General features: G+C 40.8%; 1 protein-coding gene across 4 annotated transcripts; it reads left to right on the forward strand.

Moving 5' to 3' along the window:
• The first annotated feature begins 347 nt into the window (after nt 1-347).
• Nucleotides 348-21,119, forward strand: SEC61A2 (SEC61 translocon subunit alpha 2). Of its 4 annotated transcripts, XM_072955182.1 has the most exons (13): nt 348-472; nt 2,528-2,595; nt 3,662-3,727; nt 6,032-6,110; nt 9,542-9,673; nt 9,794-9,903; nt 14,048-14,201; nt 15,155-15,315; nt 15,628-15,825; nt 17,056-17,247; nt 17,705-17,781; nt 20,310-20,488; nt 20,729-21,119. In XM_072955182.1, exons 1-13 carry the CDS (start codon nt 466-468, stop codon nt 20,734-20,736), a joined length of 1,431 nt encoding a protein of 476 aa, XP_072811283.1. In that variant the 5' UTR covers nt 348-465; the 3' UTR covers nt 20,737-21,119. The 4 variants fall into 4 exon arrangements, with proteins under 4 accessions (XP_072811283.1, XP_072811281.1, XP_072811282.1 ...); XM_072955180.1 differs by lacking the exon at nt 20,729-21,119 and having other exon boundaries at nt 20,310-20,709; XM_072955181.1 differs by lacking the exon at nt 20,729-21,119 and having other exon boundaries at nt 20,027-20,580.
• Nucleotides 21,120-22,962: the final 1,843 nt, after the last annotated feature.

Consider the following 22,962-nt stretch of genomic DNA (forward strand, 5'->3'; position numbering starts at 1 on the left):
TTTGGGTCACGCCGGCTCTGGGGGCGTCTCAGCCCCAGTCGTGGGGACCGAACACCCCGCCACAGACTTGGGGTGGCCGCTTTGGCCAGGTCTTGACCGGCCCGGCGGCCCTGAGCGGACACAGCGGTGGAGGAGAAGGCCTTTGCTGCTCACTGAGCTCGGAGACGTGCTCACAGGAGGAGGGCACCGGCCGCCTGGCCTCAAAGGCTCCCAGCCTTTGAGGAGCACGCCCACCTGAGCACCGACGGTGGCCATGGCAACGCGGCGGACGTCAGCGGCGCCGGCGGCCAACAGCCGGGGCCTCGTCAAGGGGCGGGGCCGAGCGTGTGTCACGTGGCCCTGGGCGGAGCCTGCGCCGGGCTGGCCGGAGCGCGTCGCGAGCGGGTGCTGAGGCCCGAGCCGCGGGACCCGAGCGAAGGCCGTGCCGAGTCCGCTGGGCCCCGCCGGGCCGCCCCAGCCGCCGCCATGGGCAGTGAGTAGCGGCGGCGCGGCTCTCGCCGCGGGCGCGGACGCAGACGGGCCGCGGACGGTGGGGCGAGCGCCCGCTCGGGGTCGCCCCCCCACCCCACGCCGGGCCGGGGAGGTGCGGGCCGCACGGGGCCGCTGCGGAGGGCGCGGGCCGGGGGCCTCTGCCGAGGGCCTCCGCCAAGGTTCCTCCAGCCGCGCGAAGGCCTCGCCCGGGCCGGCTGCGGGGCTGGGACCCGGAGGCTCGGGGTCTGCGCTCGAGGGGTGACGGGGAGCGGAGGACACTGCAGGAGGCCACAGGCTTTGGGGGCCGGGAGCCAGGGAATCGGGCGAAACCTGGACCACTTTTAATTTTTCAGGAGCTTAGGAAACTCATATTTTTATTCCCAACTCAGCCTTCCTTGGCATGTTAGTTGTGATGAATGAAGCTCCTTGACTTGTTTCGTTTTTTAAAAAGTGATGCATGGCGTGTATTTTAAGGGAGGAAAGGAGGCAATCGATGGCATAGCGTTTTCCTTAGAATTTTCATTTCAGCCATTGTCGTGTTTACTGAAAACTCAACGTGTATCACGTATAAGCCTTAGGGACCAGGCCTTGTATAATGGGGATCTTTGGAGGGCCCTCTCCCAAAGCCTCAACACCGCATCTCTTCACAAATACACTTACAGAGCTGTTCAGGTGATTGCTGGGCGAATGGTTTACCGCAAACCCAAACTGCACCCATTGGCCAATTAACAGAAAGGAAGCAGAAGAGACCCTTGGCCTTGAGTTTGCAGTATGAAGAGTTAAATTCTGCAACAGAATGGACAAGTGGCAGACTGGAGCATTGCTTGAACACGAGTACTCCAACACACATGATCACAAGCCAAGAAATCTGGGAGGGTGGCTTGAGGTGGGAAGGAAAAGAAGTGAAGGATTCTAGGAAGTTTCCTGATGTGATTGACATTTGTTTTGCATTAGAGATGAACACTTTTATAATTCAGATCTACTTTCCAAATAGTCTGAAATGGTGCTTGGGTAACAGACATCTGCCCCTGAGATTTCCCGAATTCTCCTGTCACACATCAGTGGCTGCCGTCACTTTGAGAGGTTTCACAAAAAGAGCATAGTCGGCTTTTGGCTAACTGCCTCCGTGTAATTACCCATGTTTGTTTTAAAACAATTTCATGATGTTAGTATACAGAATCCAATGTTGATAAGGGAAGACTATCATAACTAATAGCTAGCTGTGTCTTCTTGTTTTTCTGCACATTACAAACGCTGGCAAAGACTGAGAGATTATCATCTTCATCCTCCAGTTCTTTGGCAGGACTGGACTTAAGCCATGCCAGACAAGAGTGTCTATCCTTAAAGAACCTTGGTTTATCTTACTTTGAGATATTATGAGTTGTCTGGGAAAACAGTTCTTTTCTCATGAAATGTAATGGTCATTCTTTGGGCTGATTATTGTAAATAACACAAGTACTTTAAGATCCTTATGTGGAAGAGCGACGAAGCAGTGAATTCAGTGACTTAATGAAATGAAGTAGGGATTGTATACAGTACTTTAAAAACCCATTTATAGAAGACTTCGTGCTCTTTCTCACTGACGCATGTCAGTATCTTTCAGTCCCAAATGGTCAGTTCTGTAGTTTTTGCCCCTTTCCTGTTGTGCTTTCCTCTTTCCTCCTCTGATGTGTTCTGTCTTCCTGCATTCTTTGGGTAACGTAGTAGCTTGTGTTTGCTCTTTCTGCTGTCATGATGCTCACTAAAGGATCCCTCTTCTGTGTATACAAGGGGGCTGGGATTCAGGCGTGAAGAAGCAAAGTCGTGGTTAAAGGCGTGCTTACTTGTTACTTGCTTCTACTGACCAGCCCTTGAACTTTTGGATTCATTTGTCCCTTGAATTATTTCTCTTCCCTTCTATATTTGGAATGGAGAGCATCATGATTAATTCATTTTGTGGGTGGGGATGGGATGGATTGCCATTAAAAGAGAACATTTATGTTTGATTCTGTAAAGAGATACAGAAAACTTTAAAAACTTTGTAATAGGGGCATTTATTCTTTTTTCTTTTTAACAGTCAAATTTCTAGAAGTTATCAAACCTTTCTGTGCTGTTCTACCAGAAATTCAGAAACCCGAAAGGAAAGTAAGTAGACTGTTTTGGTAATCTAGAGGGTAGCTGAATGACTAACTCTGTGAAACTAGCTACATTAATTTATTTTCCTCAACCTTTTTCTGGTTGTGTTTGGAGAAACACTACCTGTTCCTCCTCCTTTCAAGAGGAACAACGTGAATGAAACTAGTATAGACCTTTTAAATCTAGGTGGACTGTCTCCTGGTTTCAAAATGACTGTTCTGTAAGTTGTAACATTTCCAAACCAAGGGTTTCTTTGGCCTGTGTGTTGGGTAAAATACAGAATTCTCCTCTTGTGATCCACTGCGCTCGGAATGACCCGGTCTGCTGGGTTGTTTTACATAAATGGATTGCGGCTGTGCAAGTATATACCTCCCATGTCTTGATTCATTCAGTGCAAAGAAAAATCACAGCAGTGCATTCAGGATATATTGTGACCGCATCAGATTGTCTCTCCATCACTGTAAGCTTTTGGAGCTGAGGCATTTAAGTTCCAGAAATATTGTTAATCCCAAACTGGCCAGTTCCCAGACATTCCTTTTCTACTGTACTTGCAATTTCTCACAAAACTAACCAGAATAGGGACAGAGAGAGAAGCAAAACTTTTGTTAAAATTACTGTTTCCTTTAGAGCTATATTTCTTTTTTTTTTTTATTGCTTTGAGGTTATAAAAATACTTGTTCCAATTACATGTAAGGCATCGGAAGAAACTCTTGCTTTTCATATTCTGTGAAATATCTGTATTACAGGCAGGCCTAGCTTTGTACGATACGGTGTTAACTGAAATGTGTGCATTTTGGATCTGTCTTTTCATCCTTTTCAGTTTCAGTTAAATGGTAAAATGCATTGAGGCCTGCCTGTATTTAAATTACCTAATTCTTGGAAAAGTAAAGAAAGTTACGTTTGAGAAGTTCAGCTGTTTGCTTTAGCTGCTACTAACTAGGTTGAGAGTATTTTAAGAGTAAGTAATAGGAGCATGTCATGATGAGGAATGTTGGTTAAGCTTTAATATGGATTTTTGCTTTGTATTTGCTATTTCTTGGTTTTGAGTGATCATTCTTTGTATTTTGTTGCACAGATCCAGTTTAGAGAGAAGGTACTGTGGACTGCTATAACTCTCTTCATTTTCCTAGTATGTTGTCAGGTACGTAACCATAATATTATATAAATGTCTATACTGTTGTTCTAAGTTCTTGGTTGGTTATAATTCAAGAAACTTATTTTAGTTAAAATAATAAATATACTGGGGGGTGGGAGGGGATAGACTGGGATTTCAAAATGTAGAATAGATAAACAAGATTATACTGTATAGCACAGGGAAATATATACAAGATCTTATGGTAGCTCACAGAGAGAAGTGTGACAATGAATGTATATATGTTCATGTGTAACTGGAAAATTGTGCTCTACACTGGAATTTGACACAACATTGTAAAATGATTATAAATCAATAAAAAATGTTAAAAATATACTGAATTATTTTAAGCATCATTCTTCTTGATCTGAGTTGATAGTGAAAATGGTTGTCTTTTTCTGCTGTCTATTTCTTTCGGTTTACTGGTGGGTTTGAATGTTATTTCCTTTTTTTCCTTAGTTTTCTGTTAATGATCCTTACCCATTTTCTTCTTGAGCTTTTTAAAAATTGATCTATGACAGGTTTTTATATATAAAAGTGTTAAACCTTTGACACGTATAGTACAAATATTTTTTCATTTTGTTTGCTTTTAATCATGTTGTAAATAACAGATATTATTTAGAAATTCCCCAAAATCAAATTCTAGAACCCCAGGGATATACTGTGTTTATACATTAATAAAGTTCAGTGATTTTTTAAAATAAAATTTTGCAGAGATTAAATTCATAAAATGAGGATAAAACGTGACCTTGCCCATTTCACAGGGTTGTTGGGAGGAATCAGTTAGATAATTTAGGTAAAGTTTTAGCAGATTTTGAAAAGTACCAATATACACATAAGAAAGTTTTAAAAAATTATATTAGGAAGCAATAGAACAAATAAAGTCTATGAGCTGAGGAAAAGCCAAATGTATTTTTTTGAAAAGTGAAATGATTTGATCATTAAAATATTTTAGTATTCTACTTAGGTGAAAATTCTTCTGGGTGGTCAGGGAGAATGAACTTTTAAAGAAGTAGGAAAGTAGAAAAAAAGAAGAATCATCCACATTCCTACCATCTTGTTTTGGCATCTTGGACATTCCCCCCTTTATTAAAAAAAAAAAATCAACCTTTTCAAGGTGTAATTTTTGTACAGCAAAATGCACTCATTCATTACTTTTTTTCTTTTTTATGTGTTTTTTCTTCCTTTTTTTCACTTTTTTAAGTGCACACTTTGAAGAGTTTTGACAAATGTCCAGACACCTACGTACCTACTACCTCAGTAGATATAGAGCATTTCTGTTACTCCAGAATGTTTCTTGTCATCTTTCTTAGTCCGCACCTCAGTCCCAGGCAGCCACTGATACGCTTTCTGTTTCTGTGATTTGATGTGTCTTTTCTAGACTGTCATGTAAATGCAGACTTACAGCATTACTCCTTAGTGTCTGACTTCTGCATCAGCTTTTTGAGATTCATCCATGTTGTCCCTGTGGCAGGAATTCATTTCCTTCTCATTCTCAGGAGTATCCTGTGTGATCGTATCACAGTTTGTTCATCTTGTCACTTGGTGGACGTATGGGTTGTTTCCAGATTTTGGCTATAACAAAATAAGTTGCTGTGAACATTCTTGTACAAGACTTTCTGTGGATATTTGTTTTCATTTCTGTTGAGTAAATGCCTAGGAGTAGAATTGCTGGGGTTTATGGTAAATATATATGTTCAACTTTGTGAGAAATTAACTCTGTCCCAAGTGGTCGTGCCAGCAGGTATAGGAGTTCCAGTTGCTCTGCATCCTTGCTTACTCTTGGTATTCCTGAGCATTTTAATACTAGCCATTGTAATGGGTGAGGTGTTTTTGTTTTTTTTAATTGAAATATAGTTCATTTATAATACTGTGTTGGTTTCAGGTGTACAGCAAAGTGATTCAGTTATATATATATTTCAAATTATTTTCCATTATAGGTTATTATGATATTGAATATAGTTTCTTGTGCTGTACAGTAAATTCTTGTTGCTTATCTATTATATGTATAGTGGTTTGTATCTGTTAATCCCATTCTCTTAATTTATCGCCCCTTTCCTTTCACCTTTGATAACCATAAGTTTGTTTTCTGTGTCTGTTAGTCTGTTTCCGTTTTGTATATAGATTCATTATAAGTTAGTTTCAAACTTAATTTTGGGGGGTGGATTAGGTAGGTAGGTTTGTTTGTTTATTTTAAAGGAACCCAGTACCTTGTGCATGCTAAGAATGCACTCTACCACTGAACTATACCCTCCCCCAACAAACTTCATGTATATAACACAGTTTTATAAAATACTTTATGTAATCTTACAGATACCACTATTTGGAATCATGTCATCAGATTCTGCAGATCCTTTCTACTGGATGAGAGTCATCCTTGCATCCAACAGAGGTCTGTGCTGCTATTCTTTCTCCCCCGTGCTAGTACTGACATCAAATAGATGTGGAAATGTGGAAACAACTGTTTTTTGATGTCTATGGGGAGGATATGGTAAAAGAAACTCATTGTCTCGGAGACGAGACCAACATGGAAGTAATTACAAAACTGTGTATTTATTGTAATAATGGAAATACACACAGAGTGTAAAGGCACAACAGAATGGAGTGATGAGTACTATCTAGAGCTTTGTGATGTGTTCTCTCCCTAGAAAAATGCAGGTAGTATACACTCCTACGTGCAGGTTTTCCATAAAATCTCAGGAGATCTCGTGGACCCTCTGACTCGTAATCTTGGGTTTGTCATGGGACTGAAAGACCCTGATGTGCAGTGTCAGGGAGGAGGTGATGCTGGGAGAGCATTTGAGTTGGAGTTCAGCCTGCGGACCGATGCGAGAGAGATGCCCAAGTGAAAGCGTGAGGCCGCAGGACACAGGCTGGGGGTTTGGGCAGGGGATGCTGCCCTGTGAGGCTAAGAGACAGGAAGGGGCTGGATCAGGAGGGGCTTTTTGAGTGATTTTTTTTTTTATATTGAGAAAGTAATATTTGTTTGTTATAAAAAAAATGCAGTGACATTTCAAATTGATATAAAGCTGAAAATGAAAGTCTCACTTCTCAGGGATAACTCCAGGGAAAATGACAGGTGAATATCCATCCAGACCTTTTCTCTGGTGTATTCACATCTGTGAGTTTATATACTTCTTTTAAACTGAAAAAGAAGGTCTACTATGTAACTATTCTGCTACTTGGTGTGTTATTTAATATCTTTGATGAGATATTTCATTGATGGCCGTATACATATCCATTATATGGATATGCTGTGATTTATTTAATCATTCCTTTAGCAGGTATTTGTTCAGTTCTTACTATGAGCTCAGCTTTGTGCTCAGTACTGAGATTAGCAGTCGTCAAGGCAATGTCCTTGTTGTCATGAGGTTATCATTATTCTACCTGAGTCTACATGAAGTGTGTCTTGAAAGAGGTAAGGGGCACTTGAGCAGAGACCTGCAGGACAGAGAGAGAAGGCCATGTGAAGATCTGGGGAACATTCTAGGGATAGCAAGTGCAAAGGCCCTGAGGTGTGAGTTTGCTTAATGTGTTCCAAGAACAAAGGAGAAGACAGTGTGGCTGGAAGAAAATGAGGGAAGGGGGAAATGTGGTAGGATGTGATGCTGCAGATGAGTCCAAGAGCCAGATCATGAGCTTAATTATCTCCCAGAAGCCTTGTATTATCTTACACACTCTGCTCTGGTGTGTGAGAATGACTGTTTCTCTTCTACCAGCGGATGACATTTGTCCTTGAGTCTTTGTATCAGTCAGACAGACACACATTGGCGTCTGCTGTCTCATGTGCTGTGAGCTTGAACGTCCTCTTATGTTTTGGCTAAGTTTCAGAGTTACATAGTACAGATTTGGGGGCTGGGGTCCTCTCCTATATCTTCAGTATTTTCCTGAGAAAGAGCATTATTGGGAGTGACCACATCATCTATCTCTTTTTAAATTTTTCTATATTTCTGTGTGTTTTTTTCCCCTCTGTTTTCCGTGGTGTACCATCCATCCTTGAGCCTGTCTTGGACCCAGTAGTTTGTACTTCCCACACCCCCACCTCTGTGTCGCCCCTCTCCCCGCTCCCTACTGGTAACCTCTGTTGTTCTATACATCTGTAAGTCTGCTTCTTTCTTGTTATATTCACTAGTGTGTTGTATTTTTAGGTTCCACATACAAGTTATATCATACAGGATTTGTGTTTCTCTGACTTATTTCACCTTTGTTGTTTGTTCATTTTAAAATTCATCTGTAGGAACTCTTTGCCTGTTAGAGATCTGAGCTCTTTGTCGCTTGTGTTTGAGTATTTTTCTTTTACCTGTCCTTTGCCACACGGAGGTTTGTAGTTGTATCTGGTCAGATCGTCCATCTTTTTCCTTGTGGCTTTTAGATATTTCATCATGTTTAGAAAGGCTTTATCTTTTTCGAGATTAGAACCATACTCACTTCTAGTACTTCTGGTACCTTTGTTTTTTGTCTTTTATGGTTAAATGTTTTTAAATATCCAGCCTTTATTTTGGTGTAAGTCATGGGGTAAGGAATCTAGGCTTAATCTTCTATAAATGGCCAGTCATTTGCCAAGGCCCATTTATCCTTCTTTTCCCTACTGAGTTGAAGTGCCGTGTTTCCTAAGTGAAATGTTTATTAAAGCATAATTGGATTAATTTTTAGACTAGATCCATTTGATAGTTACAAATTTTGGTGATTTGATGTAAAAAGAAATCTACCTACCTGCCCACTAGCTTTAAGAATAGAACATGTTTTTATCTTTTACCACTGAGGAAGTATCTAAGAAGACATGAAGAATCCTTTTAAGATAGAATCTTTTCTCACATTAAGGGCACCTTTTCAGCATTTATAAAAGCCAGGATTCAAGGTTGTAATCTGAGTGGGGAGGGTATAGCTCAAGTGGTAGAGTGCATGCTTAGCATGCACGAGGTCCTGGGTTCAATCCCCAGTACCTCCTCTAAAAATAAACAAACATAATTACCACCCTCTCCCTGCCTCCCCCTCCCCCCAAAAAAAGGTTGTGCTCTGACAGAATGACCACATGGTCTTGGCTGTGTGGAATTACTTCATTCTGCATAGTGTCTTATACACTTGGTGTATTTGGTTTTCTTATTTTTTTAATTAAAAGCATAATGCATGTTTTTTGTAAAGAAAAACTTAGAAAATAGAAAGGCAAAAAAAAGTTTTTTGTCCATAATCTCACTGGGTAAAAATAACAATAAAAACATCTTGATAACCAGACTAAAATAACAGGAAATGATTTTCCACTTAAATATTAAATGAAATCAAACTGTACATTATTGTTTTTGAATGTTTTTTCCTATTTACAGTGTCATTAACATTTTTCACACCTCTAAATATTCTACAATATTGATTTTGATGACTTTATAAGTTTAGATTTTATATTAGGGGAATCACAAATATTCTTAAATAGAATTTTTTATTAACTTTATTTAATTTTGGGGCTTATATGTAATTTTAAAATTTTGCGTTAAAATATTTAGTATAAATTTCAAAAATACAATGATATGGATGGAAATCTTGGCCGATTTCTTTCAAAGGTTTTTTTTAACAGTTTAAGTTTAGATTTTACAGGAATTTAAGTTTTTATAGTTTTTATAGTTTTTATAGTAATTTTGATTTGTTGCTTTATTGTGAGGTTGTGTTAACAAATAAGAGGGTTTTTTTTAGCAATTAATATTCAACAGATGAAAATTTGCTTGTTAACATTTAAGCATGTATTTCAGTAGACATGATTAAGGGCTGGGACACTTAAATTAATCTGCATTGGGTATAGTAAAGATTGTTTACTTCTTTCCCCTTCCTTTCCAGGAACCTTAATGGAATTGGGGATCTCCCCAATTGTAACATCCGGTTTGATTATGCAGTTGTTAGCCGGAGCCAAAATCATTGAAGTTGGAGATACACCCAAAGACAGAGCCCTATTCAATGGAGCCCAGAAACGTGAGCATTAACACAATTAAATAGCCTTTTCCAAATTTGAGAATTCCGTGGTTAAGATTCTTCTAGTCCCTTTTGTCTTTGATTGTAAGCGTGTACTCCTTCCTCCCCCATTTTTGCCAGTGTTTGGTATGATCATTACCATTGGGCAAGCCATTGTGTACGTCATGACGGGCATGTACGGGGACCCTGCCGAAATGGGCGCCGGGATCTGTCTGCTCATCATCATTCAGGTGAGGAAGCCTGCGTTTTAACATACACATGCCGGAGACAGTGTGATCCTCTTTTCTTTTGTAACAATTCTTTAGGCAATTGATATGTTCCTTTTCTTACTTCTGAATTATTTTACTCATAGTGTTTTGACTATTGTAAAAAATTTAAATTTATTGTAATAGCCTTGTAGATGTGTAAATAAAAGGATTACAGATCAACTGTATTCCACTGATTCTAAGATGCACGTTCCTCACATTTTGATGTCTCTCTGAAATGAGGATGTTTTGTTAGAGCTGCTAGTGTCCTACAGTTGGGGTCAGGCGGCAGTTGTGACAGTCACGATTGCCTACGGTGTGTGTCAGTAGGGTCACAGCTGTTACATTGTCGGTATATGACGCATACATACATACACTTGAAATAACGTGTCGGTGAGTTGTAATTGCTGTTTAAAATGTCTTCCAACAATCTGCTGTAATTTGTTATTGAAATGAAAAGTTATCGTGTATAAAGGCACAGAAAGAGCAAGCTAGATGGTAGACATCTATGTCTAACTCTAAGCTTTTTTCATAAGTAGAAAATAAAAGTTCTTTGTAATAAGTTATTGTGTCATAGTTAATTGGCAGTATTTTTTTCTTTCTTAGTGCTACACAAAATAATGGCATTACAAATAATACTACCTTATGGTCAGTGAAATACCACATAAACATACCTACATCGAGTCTGTGGAGTTTTAAATGGGTACTTTGGAATGGAATTTTTAAAGGCCAACATAATTCTCCCTCTACTAAGTATCTTAAAATATGTAAAATTTGAAGATATTTCTCTAAGGTATAATCCTTTAAAACTCACGTAGAGAATTTACCCAAGAACAGATTGTACTTGAGTTACATAACAGTTATTTATTGGATTTTGAAAAGAAGTTTGCTTACATTAAACACAACATCTAGAGTCCTGGTTATCTTGGAAATGCCTCTTACTCACAATACAAAATTAAGCTTAATTTAGGAAATTTTTTTTTAATGATCAAAAGGATCAAGGCCAGAAAATAGTTTAAAATAAAACTAAAATACCAGTTTTTGTGTGTGTGTGTGTATATATATATAGAAGGAGAAATAACGACCATTTCAGACTGGCATGGTTGACCGTCTTTTTTTCATAGGAAATCTTACATAGGAAGCAAATCATAGTAAGAAGATCGCTGAGTGAGTGTGATTGAGAGCCAGGAGAATGGGATTGTTGAAGTACTTATTGGATATCATTATCAATACAGAGGGCTTTTCTAACGAAATGGAAATATTTTGTCTTTTGACTTGGGGGGATTTTTAATGGACTATTTTATTAGGTAGTTTTCTGAGTCCCAATGCGTTCCCATTTGGTATACATTACATTTCTTTAAGGAATGACATTGTCTTATTTCTCCATTTACAAAATACTTGACTGGCAAATTTATAACCCTTCTAACAGGAAGCAGAGTTGCAGTGGATGGGGAGAGCAGACCCTCTGAAAGCTGGCTGTGGTGTCTTTCAGTGCTCTGGCTCTCTTCACGTGCTTGTGGGCATGTGAGGAAACTGATATACCCCTTGTTGGCTTATTTTGTATCTTTCTAGCATTTACTTTATGACTCTTGGTTAGAATAACCCAGATTTTTAAAAGACATTCAGAATTGGCATCTAGCTCTTAGAATGTCACGCATCAGTAACATTTCTGTAGAATTTTAGTAAAGGTATGTCTGTAGTCTTAAGGAACCTCAGCTGATTGATTCTGGGTTAGTTAGTTCCAGTTCAAGTTGGTTGACTTCTTGTGAAGTCAGTTATGCATTTGAATTGCTATAAAATGGAGTTAAGCTGTATTTTTTTTGCAGTACAGGAAATGAAGGAATAGTTAAGTTCCAGGAACGTAACAAGTCGAGTGGATATGTGCTAGGCTGCGTAAGTTCTGGTGCACAGATATTTGTCTTGTGCTTACTTGGTTAACTACAGAGAGATCTTTCACGTTTGATCACTGGTGGGTAGTGACCCGCTGTGCCTCTTTAAGGCCTTGCTAACCTCGACAGTGTGTGGATACACAGCAGACATACGATTGGATCAGTATGTTTTCACCTAGAAATTTTGAAAACTATTTGCATGCTGTTATGTAAGGGGCTTTTCACCTTAATTATTCTTGATTCATACACATGGTCAGTGTTTTTCCACTAGTGAGTTTTGAAATCAGAATAGTGGGTCTTGATTAAAATTTTTAAAACGAATAGGAAGTACCAGTGTGCACGGCACATAGTAGAGGTGAGTATTGTTTTGTCACCCTGGGTCATGTGTGTGCTGTGTGTGTGCTCGCACGCATGTGCCGGGTTGAAATGTAGTAGTATTTTTATACCTTTAGAGATGTGTATGTATTGAACATTCTAGAAAAGCATAGTTAGTATTCAGTTTTATTTTTTTTTAATCACTGGTTTCTAGTCAAAGAGATGCTGTCATTTCCTGATTTCTCATTCCTCTATAGACATGCATGCTTTTTTACGATCTTGTTTAATTATAGAAACCATTTCTCATTTAGGTTTCTCTATAATTCCTTTGTCCAATTAGAAAAGCATGAGTTTGACTTTCACTGGATATACACGAATCACTCTATGGTCAGATGGACATTGATGTGAACAGGGGTTTGGACAGTTACCATTGTTTCACAGTTACCTGTGTGACCTTGGACAGGTCATTTAATCAGAAGCCATGGTCACACTTTTTGGATGGCCGGTAGTTTGTGGATAGCTGTCACGCACCATACAGGACTGGGTGTCCGTATTTAAGACTGGGAGTGTGTACTTGTTACATAATTGTCAAAATAAAATCTCAGTAGTCAAGTCCTAGCTTGTCTTTTATCTTGTCAAAATGTTAAACTTGGTTTTCAAACAGTAAAGGGTTCACGAGTTCTCTTAGAAGTTTTGAGAATTTAGAACATGAAGGTGACTGTATGTCTGTCTATGCATGACTGGGACATTGTGTTGTACCCCAGAAGTTGACACATTGTAACTGTACTTCAATTAAAAAAAAAAGTTTTGAGAATTTTACCTTTTTTACAGTCCATTGAAAGTCAAACTGAAAGACTGTAAGTAGACAAGTTAGGCTCTGTACAGCCATTGAAATGAATTAAGGGGGAAAAAAACAAACAAACCCCCGTAAGGTAAGCAGGCTTCGAAGGGTGCGCTGTACTCCTCTCTCCACGCCGGGGTGTCCGGTGAATAGAGTAAGCGAGGAGGGTGGGCAGCTTTGGAGCTGGGAGGGTGGGTGTGGCATCTCCTCGCTCCTGTAGGAGGGTGTCTCCAAGGTGGGACAGTTGAAGCTGGGGGCATAGAAGTACATTTTCTCCCCCTCTTCATTAGGTGACGCAAGTGCGGGGAAGGAGTCATGTGACCAGGGAGGTCCCTTGCAAGGCTGTGGACTATGTTTAATTGATGCATGCTCCTACTGAAATGTGTTCTCCACAAGGAAAATTAAGAAATTTCAATTTCACATAAATTAAAGTTAGTATGCTTTCATTTCTTAAAAAAAATTATGAGCGTAACCTGGTAAACCCTTAATTATCTTCAAATTTACATTCAATTTTTGTCACTATATGCATCGAATGCATTTTTACATTGTTATAATCTGTGTACTTGTTTGTGCTTTACTTTTCGCCTTATTCTGTATGTGTTTTATGTTATGTATAACTTAAAAGTATCAGCGTAGTTCACATGCTTTTCCTTTAACGGCCTATGAATTTGAATCTTGTTATTTTATCATAATTCATTTGGCCTTTCACTTACTTGAAGCTATTTGGAATGCTTTCAGTTTCTTGGTGTCATAAATGCTACAACTGAACGTTTTTGTTTTAGTGTGCCTTTCAATAGGCCTTACTTAAACATTGTTAAGAGAAACTCTTTAGATGGTGTATAAATATACTTTAAAAGTCAAAATGTCTGCTTTATAATGTAACAACATTGCCAGCCCTCTGATTCGCACACTTGGCTTCTGACTAAACAAAAATCAGGTTAAAAGATGCAGAGAGTCATCACAGTGATGCTGCACAGTGAGGTTTTAATGTGGAAAGTGCCCAAACTTTGAAAACAGCCCGTATTCCCCTCCCCTTTCTTGAGTTTGTTCTTGCTTCCGCTTACTTGCCTTTCTTTCCCCACAGTTGTTTGTTGCTGGTTTGATTGTGCTGCTGTTAGATGAGCTGCTACAGAAGGGTTACGGCTTGGGGTCTGGGATTTCCCTCTTTATTGCCACCAACATCTGTGAAACCATTGTCTGGAAGGCCTTTAGTCCCACTACCATTAACACAGGCAGAGGTACAGTGCACGGTGCACAGTGGCTGCAACTGCTGAGCGCGGCGGGCGGGGTGCTGCGCGATCCGGGGGTGGGGGGAGCAGGGCGCGCCCGGACATGTCCTGGTTTGCTGTCCCAGGCGACAGCGGATGCCAGTCGTCCCAAAGCCAGTAAGCAGAGGTTGGTGGAGTATGAAATATTACTTCAGAAAGAGGAATATCTAAATTTTACCCTCTGCTCATTTGAAATGTCAGTGGTTGCAGACATTTAAAAAAATTTATTTGCCTAAGTCATTGCTGTAGAAGTCATTGATTTTGACTGATTTCAGCATTCCTGGGGTGATAAAAAGGTAGTGGATTAAGATTTTTCCGATGAAAACCCTGTTACTGTCCCATCGGGGAGCACTAGTACTTCTGCTGCTGTCCTCGGCTTTGTACTGGCGCCTCAGTTCTGAAATGTTTCCTTGTCTTTCCCTTTATCCATCTCCACTTCTCTCACGTGCCATCCAGGATTTGTAATGGTTAAAGCCGAACCTGGTCCCAGTATAGCAGTGATGGTGTATTGATGTACTTGGTAAAATAAACTGAAAGGCAGGCTGGATAGAGTAACGCAGATCTTTTGGTTCTGACATCTTTATTCTCTTTGCTGCTGCCTCTCCCCATCTCCCCCCACCCCGCCCCCAATATTCTCTTCCCTTCCCTAAAGTAAAAAGCAAGGCAAATCGTTATGAACTAAATATTTGCTTTGGTTTATTATACTTTGTTTTCATCTAGAATAAATCTGAGAAAACTTCAGATTTATACTGAAAAAGGATACATTGCCTCAGTGGTGTGAAAAATACCTTTTAGAAGCTCCTCATGTGGCTGTATTGTAAACACTGTTCTACCTTGTACTGGAGCTTCAAGGTTATTTGTTTTGCTCTTTGGAGCAACTTCGGGTCGTGAGGCTAGAGCTGATTGCTGTCTTGCTCTGCCAGGTACCGAGTTTGAGGGTGCGGTCATAGCGCTCTTCCACTTACTGGCCACCAGGACAGACAAAGTTCGCGCTTTAAGGGAGGCTTTCTACCGTCAGAATTTACCCAATCTCATGAACCTCATCGCTACAGTTTTTGTGTTTGCTGTTGTTATATATTTTCAGGTGAGCCTACTTTCTTCACTGAAGTGGGGTGTGGTTTTTGCTTGCTCTTAAAGAGGAGAATGCCATTTGAAACGTCAGTAGCTGACGAATCAGCGCTTCGAAGTCTAGTTAAGCAAATGATTCCATTGTTTAGACTCTAAGGTGCGAAATCCTTGTGGTTATGAACTAGGAAAGGATTTCTATTCTCGTGTGTCTGTCGAAGGGAGAGTTTGTTGGCATTGTCTGTGTATGTTCCCCACTGGTAACTGTTCTGCGTCCCACCTGTGTTGATTGTGCAGTTCCTCTGACTTCCTCTGAATCTCTGTTTGCCAGGGATTCCGTGTCGACTTGCCCATCAAGTCGGCCCGCTACCGAGGGCAGTACAGCAGCTACCCCATCAAGCTCTTCTACACGTCCAACATCCCCATCATCCTGCAGTCCGCCCTGGTGTCCAACCTCTACGTCATCTCCCAGATGCTGTCAGTTCGGTTTAGTGGCAACTTTTTAGTAAATTTACTAGGACAGTGGGCCGTGAGTATTTTGCTATTTATTCTAAGTATTCAAGCTGATCGTAATTTGCGTTCCATGCTTCTGTTCTTCACGGGAAGAGATGAGCCGTAATTGAAGCAGCAGCTAGAACATTTTCAGACTCACTCACCTGTAGCGGAGTTCGTCGTTTATTTGGAAGGGTTGTAAAACTGCTGTAAAACTAAGATTGGCCAAGTACTGTTCATTATTTTACTGTCTAGGGAGCATTTTCATATCTCATTGGAGTGAACATCTAGGTGAAAAACGCAGTTGCTCTTATGAAAGTGATTCCCTATTTTGTAATCTTACTCCCCTGCTGTCTAGAATAACATTTTTCTCAAAGAAGCTATTTGCTGATCGTATGGGATACTGAAATCATCCTCTCCTGCCTGCCTCGTGGTTTCCACGGCCCAAATGGCAGTCAGCTATTTGCGATTAACTGGAGAAAGGCATGTAATTACTAGACTGAAGAGAGAACAGAGTTGTTAGAAGTAGAATCCAGTGCGTCCCGACTTCCTCTTTCACATCCCCTTCATCACGGCCTCCCCTGAAGCGGTCCAGCCACATCACACCGAGGTGTGACTTACCGTAGGACTGCATTTTAATTGATTTAAATTTTTTCACCTGAGCAAGGAGCAGTTTTTTTTCCCCCCTTAAAACTGTAGAATTAAAGAAGACTAAGATCCTTTGCTTTGTAGAATATGTAATTCTAGAATTTGTATTCCAAGGAGTATTCGTTTTTACAGTCATCCCTGAGATACGGTGCTTCTTCCATGCATTTATCTTAATATGCCACCTGTTGTGTTTTAAGTTGTAGCGACATATCTTTCTGCTTTCACTGAAGGCCATTTTTTTTAATTGAAAGTTTAACAGGATAAGACGGTAACTCTTGAATATGAGTTGAAGGAAATGGGATTCCCTTTATCCACAACACAGCTGACCCTGAACAACGTGGGTCTGGGCTGCATGGGTCCATTTAGACACAGATTGTTTTCAGTAGTAAATACTTGAGTACCACACTGTCCACGGTGGGTTGAATCCTGCGACGCAGAGCCACGGATACAGAGAACTACGTGCAGAGGGACGACTGTAAGGTACCTGTGGATTTTCCACCTCGTGGAGGGTCGGCGCCCCAACCCCCCGTTCTTCAAGGGTCAGCTGTGCTGCTTTTCCGTTCTCATAACAGAATTTGATTCCCTGTGACCATTCGCCCTTTTTATTCTTGTTCTGTAGGATGTCAGTGGGGGAGGACCTGCCCGTTCCTACCCAGTGGGGGGCCTTTGTTACTACCTTTCCCCCCCTGAGTCCATGGGCGCCATATTCGAGGACCCCGTCCATGTGGTGGTTTACATCATCTTCATGTTGGGGTCGTGTGCGTTCTTTTCTAAGACGTGGATAGAGGTGTCTGGTTCCTCAGCCAAAGATGTAAGTATTTGTTTTATTTGAAAATGAGAAAAAATTCGTAATTTTTGTGTGTCAAATGGTAATTGATACACTCAAGTAATTTAAACTATAATTCATACATTCTTAATGAGGTGATTTCACCCCCAAGGGGTTAAAAACTAGTTCTTGGAAAGTGAAAAATTCTTGGATTTTACAGTGCTTTGTGACCCTCCAAAGCTCAGCCCTACCCAACAGAGTCTTATTCGTTTGTATTTAATTCCTCTTTGGGGAGGTGACAATTAAAAAAAGCTTGTGAAACCCTAGATTAAGGTATGGGTAATGTGGTTGTGCCTCAGGGAAGGCAGTTTTATATGACAGGACCTGCTTCAGCTTCTTACGTTTCACTTGTCAGAGTGCAGAAAGCACTTTGCACAGCCTGGTTGATAGTAAACAGCGCAATAGTAGTGTCTGATTTCAAAAATTGTTTTCCTCTTCGCAGGTCGCTAAACAGCTTAAAGAGCAGCAAATGGTAATGAGGGGCCACAGGGACACCTCTATGGTTCATGAGCTTAATAGGTAAGGGCACCAGACTCTCCTTGATACGAGTGTGTGTGTTACGTACTTGGTTTTTCAACCTATCTTTCATTTACTGTCAAAGTGATAATTTGTTTAAATTCATATTTGAAGCATTTTTTCTTCTACTTAATACAAAAGAATGAAAATTTAACACAAAACTGAATTGTTCTCCACATCAAAATTAACACATAAATTATTATTTTAATTGAAATTGTGTTCCCTTCGCTGCTCAGGCCAGGGTTAAAATGCTGTAGGTAAGAGGTTCTCGTTGCTGGCTGGCTGCACGTAAAATCACCTGGGAGCTTTCAAAAAATGCTGATATCCCACCTCTAGGAACTGTGATGTATTGGTCTGGGGTGGGTCCCAGGCGTCGGTTTTTTCATGTAGCTTTATTGAGAGAGAATTCACACATCATTGTATTTACTCATTGGAAGTATATGGTTTAATGGCTTTTTGGGGGTTTTTAGTATATTCTGAGTATGTAATCATTACAATAATATTTATTTATTTATTTGAATTTATTTATTCATTTGTATTATTGGGGGGGTAATTAGGTTTATTTTTGTTTGGAAGGAGTACTGGGGATTGAACCCAGGGCTTCTACCACTTGAGCTCTATACCTTCCCCCGCTACAATGTAATTTAAAAAACATTTCATCACCAGAAAGAAACCTTGTACCCATTAGTTACTCCCCCTTCCTTCCCAGCCCTCCTACCGCCCAGCCCCAGGCCTTTATCGTCGAGATTTGCCTATTCTGGACATTTTATATAAATGGAGTTACATGTGATCTTCTGTGAATATCTTCTTTCACTTAGCATAATGTTTTCAGGGTTCATCCATTATTTGTGATTAGTATTCCACTGTTTGGCTATATCATGTTTTGTTTATTCATTCATCATTTGATTAGAATTTGGCGGTTTCCACTTTTTGGCTGTACGAACGATGCTGTTGTGAGCGTACTTGTTCGGGTTTTGTGTGGTCGGATGTAGTTTTCATTTCTCTCGGAGAGGACTTGTTGGGTTGTGTAGTAACTCTGTGTTGGACGTGCTGAGGAGCTGCCAGACTCTTTCCCAGGGCAGCCGCCCGTTCTCCATCCACCAGCTACGTGGGAAGCCGCGGCACGCGCACCCCACTGCGCGAGTCCCCCTCCTGGGTGTGAAGTGGTGTCTCGTTGTGGTATTGATTTGCGTCTCCCTGATTAGTAATGATGTTGAGCATCTTTTCATGTGTTACCCATTTGAATATATTCTTTGGGAAAATGTCTCTTCAATTCTTTGCTTATTTAAAGTTTTTAATTGGGTGGTCTCTTTGTTACTGAGTTGTAAAATTAAAAAGGTACTTTGGATACGTCTCTTGTTAGGTACATGATTTGCAAAAATTGTCCTGTTCTGTGGGTTGTCTTTTCACTTTCTTGGTGATGTCCTTTGATGCACAAGTTTTTAACTTTGATGAAGTTCAAGTTTCCTATTTCTTCGGTTGCTTTGTGCTGCCTTTTCATTTTGTATATCTAAGAAACTCAGGTCACAAAGGTTTATCCTCTTACACTTAGGTCTGTGATCCACTGTAATTTTTGTGCTTGGTGTGAGATAGGGGTTCAGATTCCTTCCTTTCCATGTGGGTATCCAGGTGTTCCAGAACCATTTGTTGAGAAGGCATGGGTGTTTTAAACCTTTTATTTAGAACATAGACTAGATTGCAGGGAGTAGTACAATGAACCTCTGTGTCTAGCCTTAGCAGTTACCATTCTGCCATTCTTGTTGCATCTACCGTCCCCTACCCCTCTTTATTTTTCCCTCTCTCTGGAGTATTTTAAATACAATTCCCTTATTTTTTGACAGTTCTCCAGGTGAGTCTAACATGTGGCCAAGGTTGAGTTACTGTTGAGGACGATCATCCAGACCTTGTCACACAAATTTGATACCTAGAAAGCATTTTGAAATTTACTCTCCATCTACAAGAGGGAGCTAAAAAGGTGACCCACTTACAGACAGTATTAAACATTCCAGCACTTAAATCTCAGTTGAGGAGTCTCCTCTTCTGCCGTGAAAATCACGTATTGCCTTTCCTGGCTGTTAACTGGTTTCTTGCAATCAGGGAGTCAAATCACTCCCTTAATCACCAAGTTTTCACCAACATGTAACTGTATGTGCTCTGTCCAAGCCAGCAGTCCCGCAGACTGTCCCTGCTGGCGGAGTTCAGCTACCCCCCACCTGCCCCTCCTCTGACTCCGGGCTCTGTCTTCCAGGTACATCCCCACGGCGGCCGCGTTCGGGGGCTTGTGCATTGGCGCCCTGTCGGTGTTGGCCGACTTCCTCGGGGCCATCGGCTCTGGCACTGGAATTCTGCTTGCAGTCACTATTATTTATCAGTATTTTGAAATCTTTGTTAAGGAACAGGCTGAAGTTGGTGGGATGGGTGCTTTGTTTTTCTAAATGTTCCCGTATTTCTTTTTGTGTGTGTGAAAGGGAAAACATTTTGACACGTTGTTTTTGTCAGATAATGCTGGTCCCCTTTCTTTTCTCTCACAGTTTGTTTTCAAGTGTTAACTGTCCCATTTCTGAAATGGGCACGGAGCTAAGCCTGTGTGCAGCGTTAGTACCAGCTGCCTTAAAACCGAAGTTTACATCATTCATTACAAAACGTACACGCAGTGTTGCCTGTGATGCTGGAAACCAGTGTACCCGCCTCGCCATGTTCAGCTGTGACGGTGAGATGGTGACGTGCATCAGTTTTGCACACAACATTCAAAACACTCAGTATTCCCCTGACTTGTTTAAAAATAAAGAGTTCAAATTGCCACTTTCCAGTATTTTTGTGCTTATTTAATGAGTTCTGGAACATTTATATCTAATCTATATTTTAGATATAATTGCTTTTTATACTTTTTTAACGCATAGTGTCCATGTTCCCACCCTCCCTCCCTCCTATTTGTCTTTCCTCAAAGCAGCCGTGTAGCCCACGTGGGCAGAATCGAGCTTTCCGTCACATCTGTCATGAGAGACAACCGCTTCTGATTTCCCGATCTCCAGTCCCCCTCCTCCCCAGGGACAGCACCGTCCGTGCTGTTTTGCTGTATTGGCTATGCCTTGAATTCCAACACGTCACTTGAGAATACTCTTAGAAGAGCCTATGCTCCAGTTGTTTTTTTTTTTAATCCCTAAAGCAAAGATCTAATTCTCAAGCAATGTCTGTAGTTCAGTGGGGGTGAACGACGAGTAATTCGTGCTAGAATCTGTGTCTGTTGTACTTGACAGCAGCAACATGAGTGTTAACAGTAGACAATAAAATTTTATTTAATAAAACTTTTGGTTGGAAAAATAAAGTCTGATATTAAATGATTTCTAAGATGATTTGTCTTGAGTTCACTGCATTCACACAAAATTCATCTGAGATACCTACTGCAAATGTATTAGTTTGACCCGAAAAAATACTGAGGGATAGTGACCAACATAAGGGTACTCAGTTTTGTGACTAACATTTGGAAAGAACAGAACAGTGGTCTCAAACATCTTGGCCTCCATTTGAAATAGTACATTTCTTTATAAACAATTCATGTTTTCAAAGTAAGTGCTTTATTGTCCAAAGAGTGCAAACTTAATTTTTCAAAGACATCCTTTTCATTTGTGTGGTTTTTCTGTCATTGTTTAAGTGCGGGAAGTATATTTTATTTAGCTTAGGCTCACAAGGCCAGCTAATTTCAGGAGCAAGGCAGAGAAAACAAAGGCAGGCAGGACAGTGGCCATGGTCACTGGAGAGCATTTTCTGAGGTCCTCAGACCATTGTTACCATGGAAACATGCACCCAGCGTTAGAGGTGTTTCCTAAAAGTAGGTGGAAATACAGCTTTTATTTTATTTTGGGGGTGGGTGGGTGGGGAGTAATCACATTTTTTTTTTAGAGGAGGTACTGGGGATTGAACCCAGGACCCTGTGCATGCTCAGCATGTGTTCTACCTCTTGAGCTATACCCTCCCCCCAAAATATTATAATAATTCTTCAACTTTTAAATGCTGAGATACTAACAGCGCCAGCCAACAGACTGCCAGCTCTCAAACTGAATTTCCAAAGCATAGGCTTGGGTGTTTATAGGTAACAAAAACCGCCTTAGGGGACGTTCTAGGGTTTAGCTGTCACTTCTGCATTTCACTCTTAGGAAGAGAAATGGCAGAAAGGACAGGCAGGGGTTACAAATCTCTCCTTGGTCAGCATTTAAGAGTAGATTTCTCAATTGCCATGGAGACTGGTTTTGGAAGGGCTGGTCGGTTTGGAGACTAGTCTCTGCTTCAGTCTTATTTTATGTATGCCTTGTCTCTGATTTTGATGGAAAGTTAGTAACAAGGGAAATTACAGGACATGGGCCTTGAGAGCTCAGGGAAAGGGGTGGCAATCTCTGGAGAATCATGATGCCGATGATTTATAACAAGGATTTTTTTTTTTTTTAAAGAGGCATAGGGGAAGGCTACTGTTAGAGCAAGTTGTTGGGGCTGAGTTTTACTTATTTATGAGAAGAGTTGATCTTTGTCCTCTTGTTCCATAATTTTCTACATTCTTGTTTAGGAAGTACAACATAAAGATCTTGTATTTTTGCTCCTAAAAATATATCTAGGGAAGACAGTGACCCTGTAGACAAACAAAATATACTGCAGCCTTTCTGGCATTAGTCCCCTGATTCTCTCTGGCTCAGGGGCCTGGCTAACCCCTGGATCCAGGGCTGGAAGCATGACAGAGGCATGGCCAATGAGAACCATCTAGAGACTTCTGCTCGGGGCCACACCGAAAAGGCAGTAGTCCTGGAGCTGCTGGAGGCCACAGAAGTCCACAGAAGCGCCAAGCTCAAGAGGTAAGGAAACGGCCAGTAATGCTGGTGGACCCCTGAGGAGGATGGGGTTTTAGGCACAGCGTGAGCCCCCCACAATCCCTTTTTTTTCCCTTTAAAAACAACTGTATTGGGTTTCCGATACGTGCTATGTGGCTGTACCATGGTTTAACACCAAGACGATGCCCCACATCACGTAAACCTTATTCCTATGGATTTGGTTTTTAGAAATTTCAAGTACTCTTTGAGGTAAGGACAGGAAATGAGATTCTAAAGTATATACACGTGCTTGGGGGACGGGCTTTGTCTTTTCATTAGCCTCTTAACCAACAACCGTTTTTCTAAGAGATGGTCACCCTCCCGTAGT

The sequence above is a fragment of the Vicugna pacos genome, chromosome 35 (assembly GCF_048564905.1).
Source record: "Vicugna pacos chromosome 35, VicPac4, whole genome shotgun sequence".
NCBI classification, from domain to species: Eukaryota; Metazoa; Chordata; class Mammalia; order Artiodactyla; family Camelidae; genus Vicugna; species Vicugna pacos.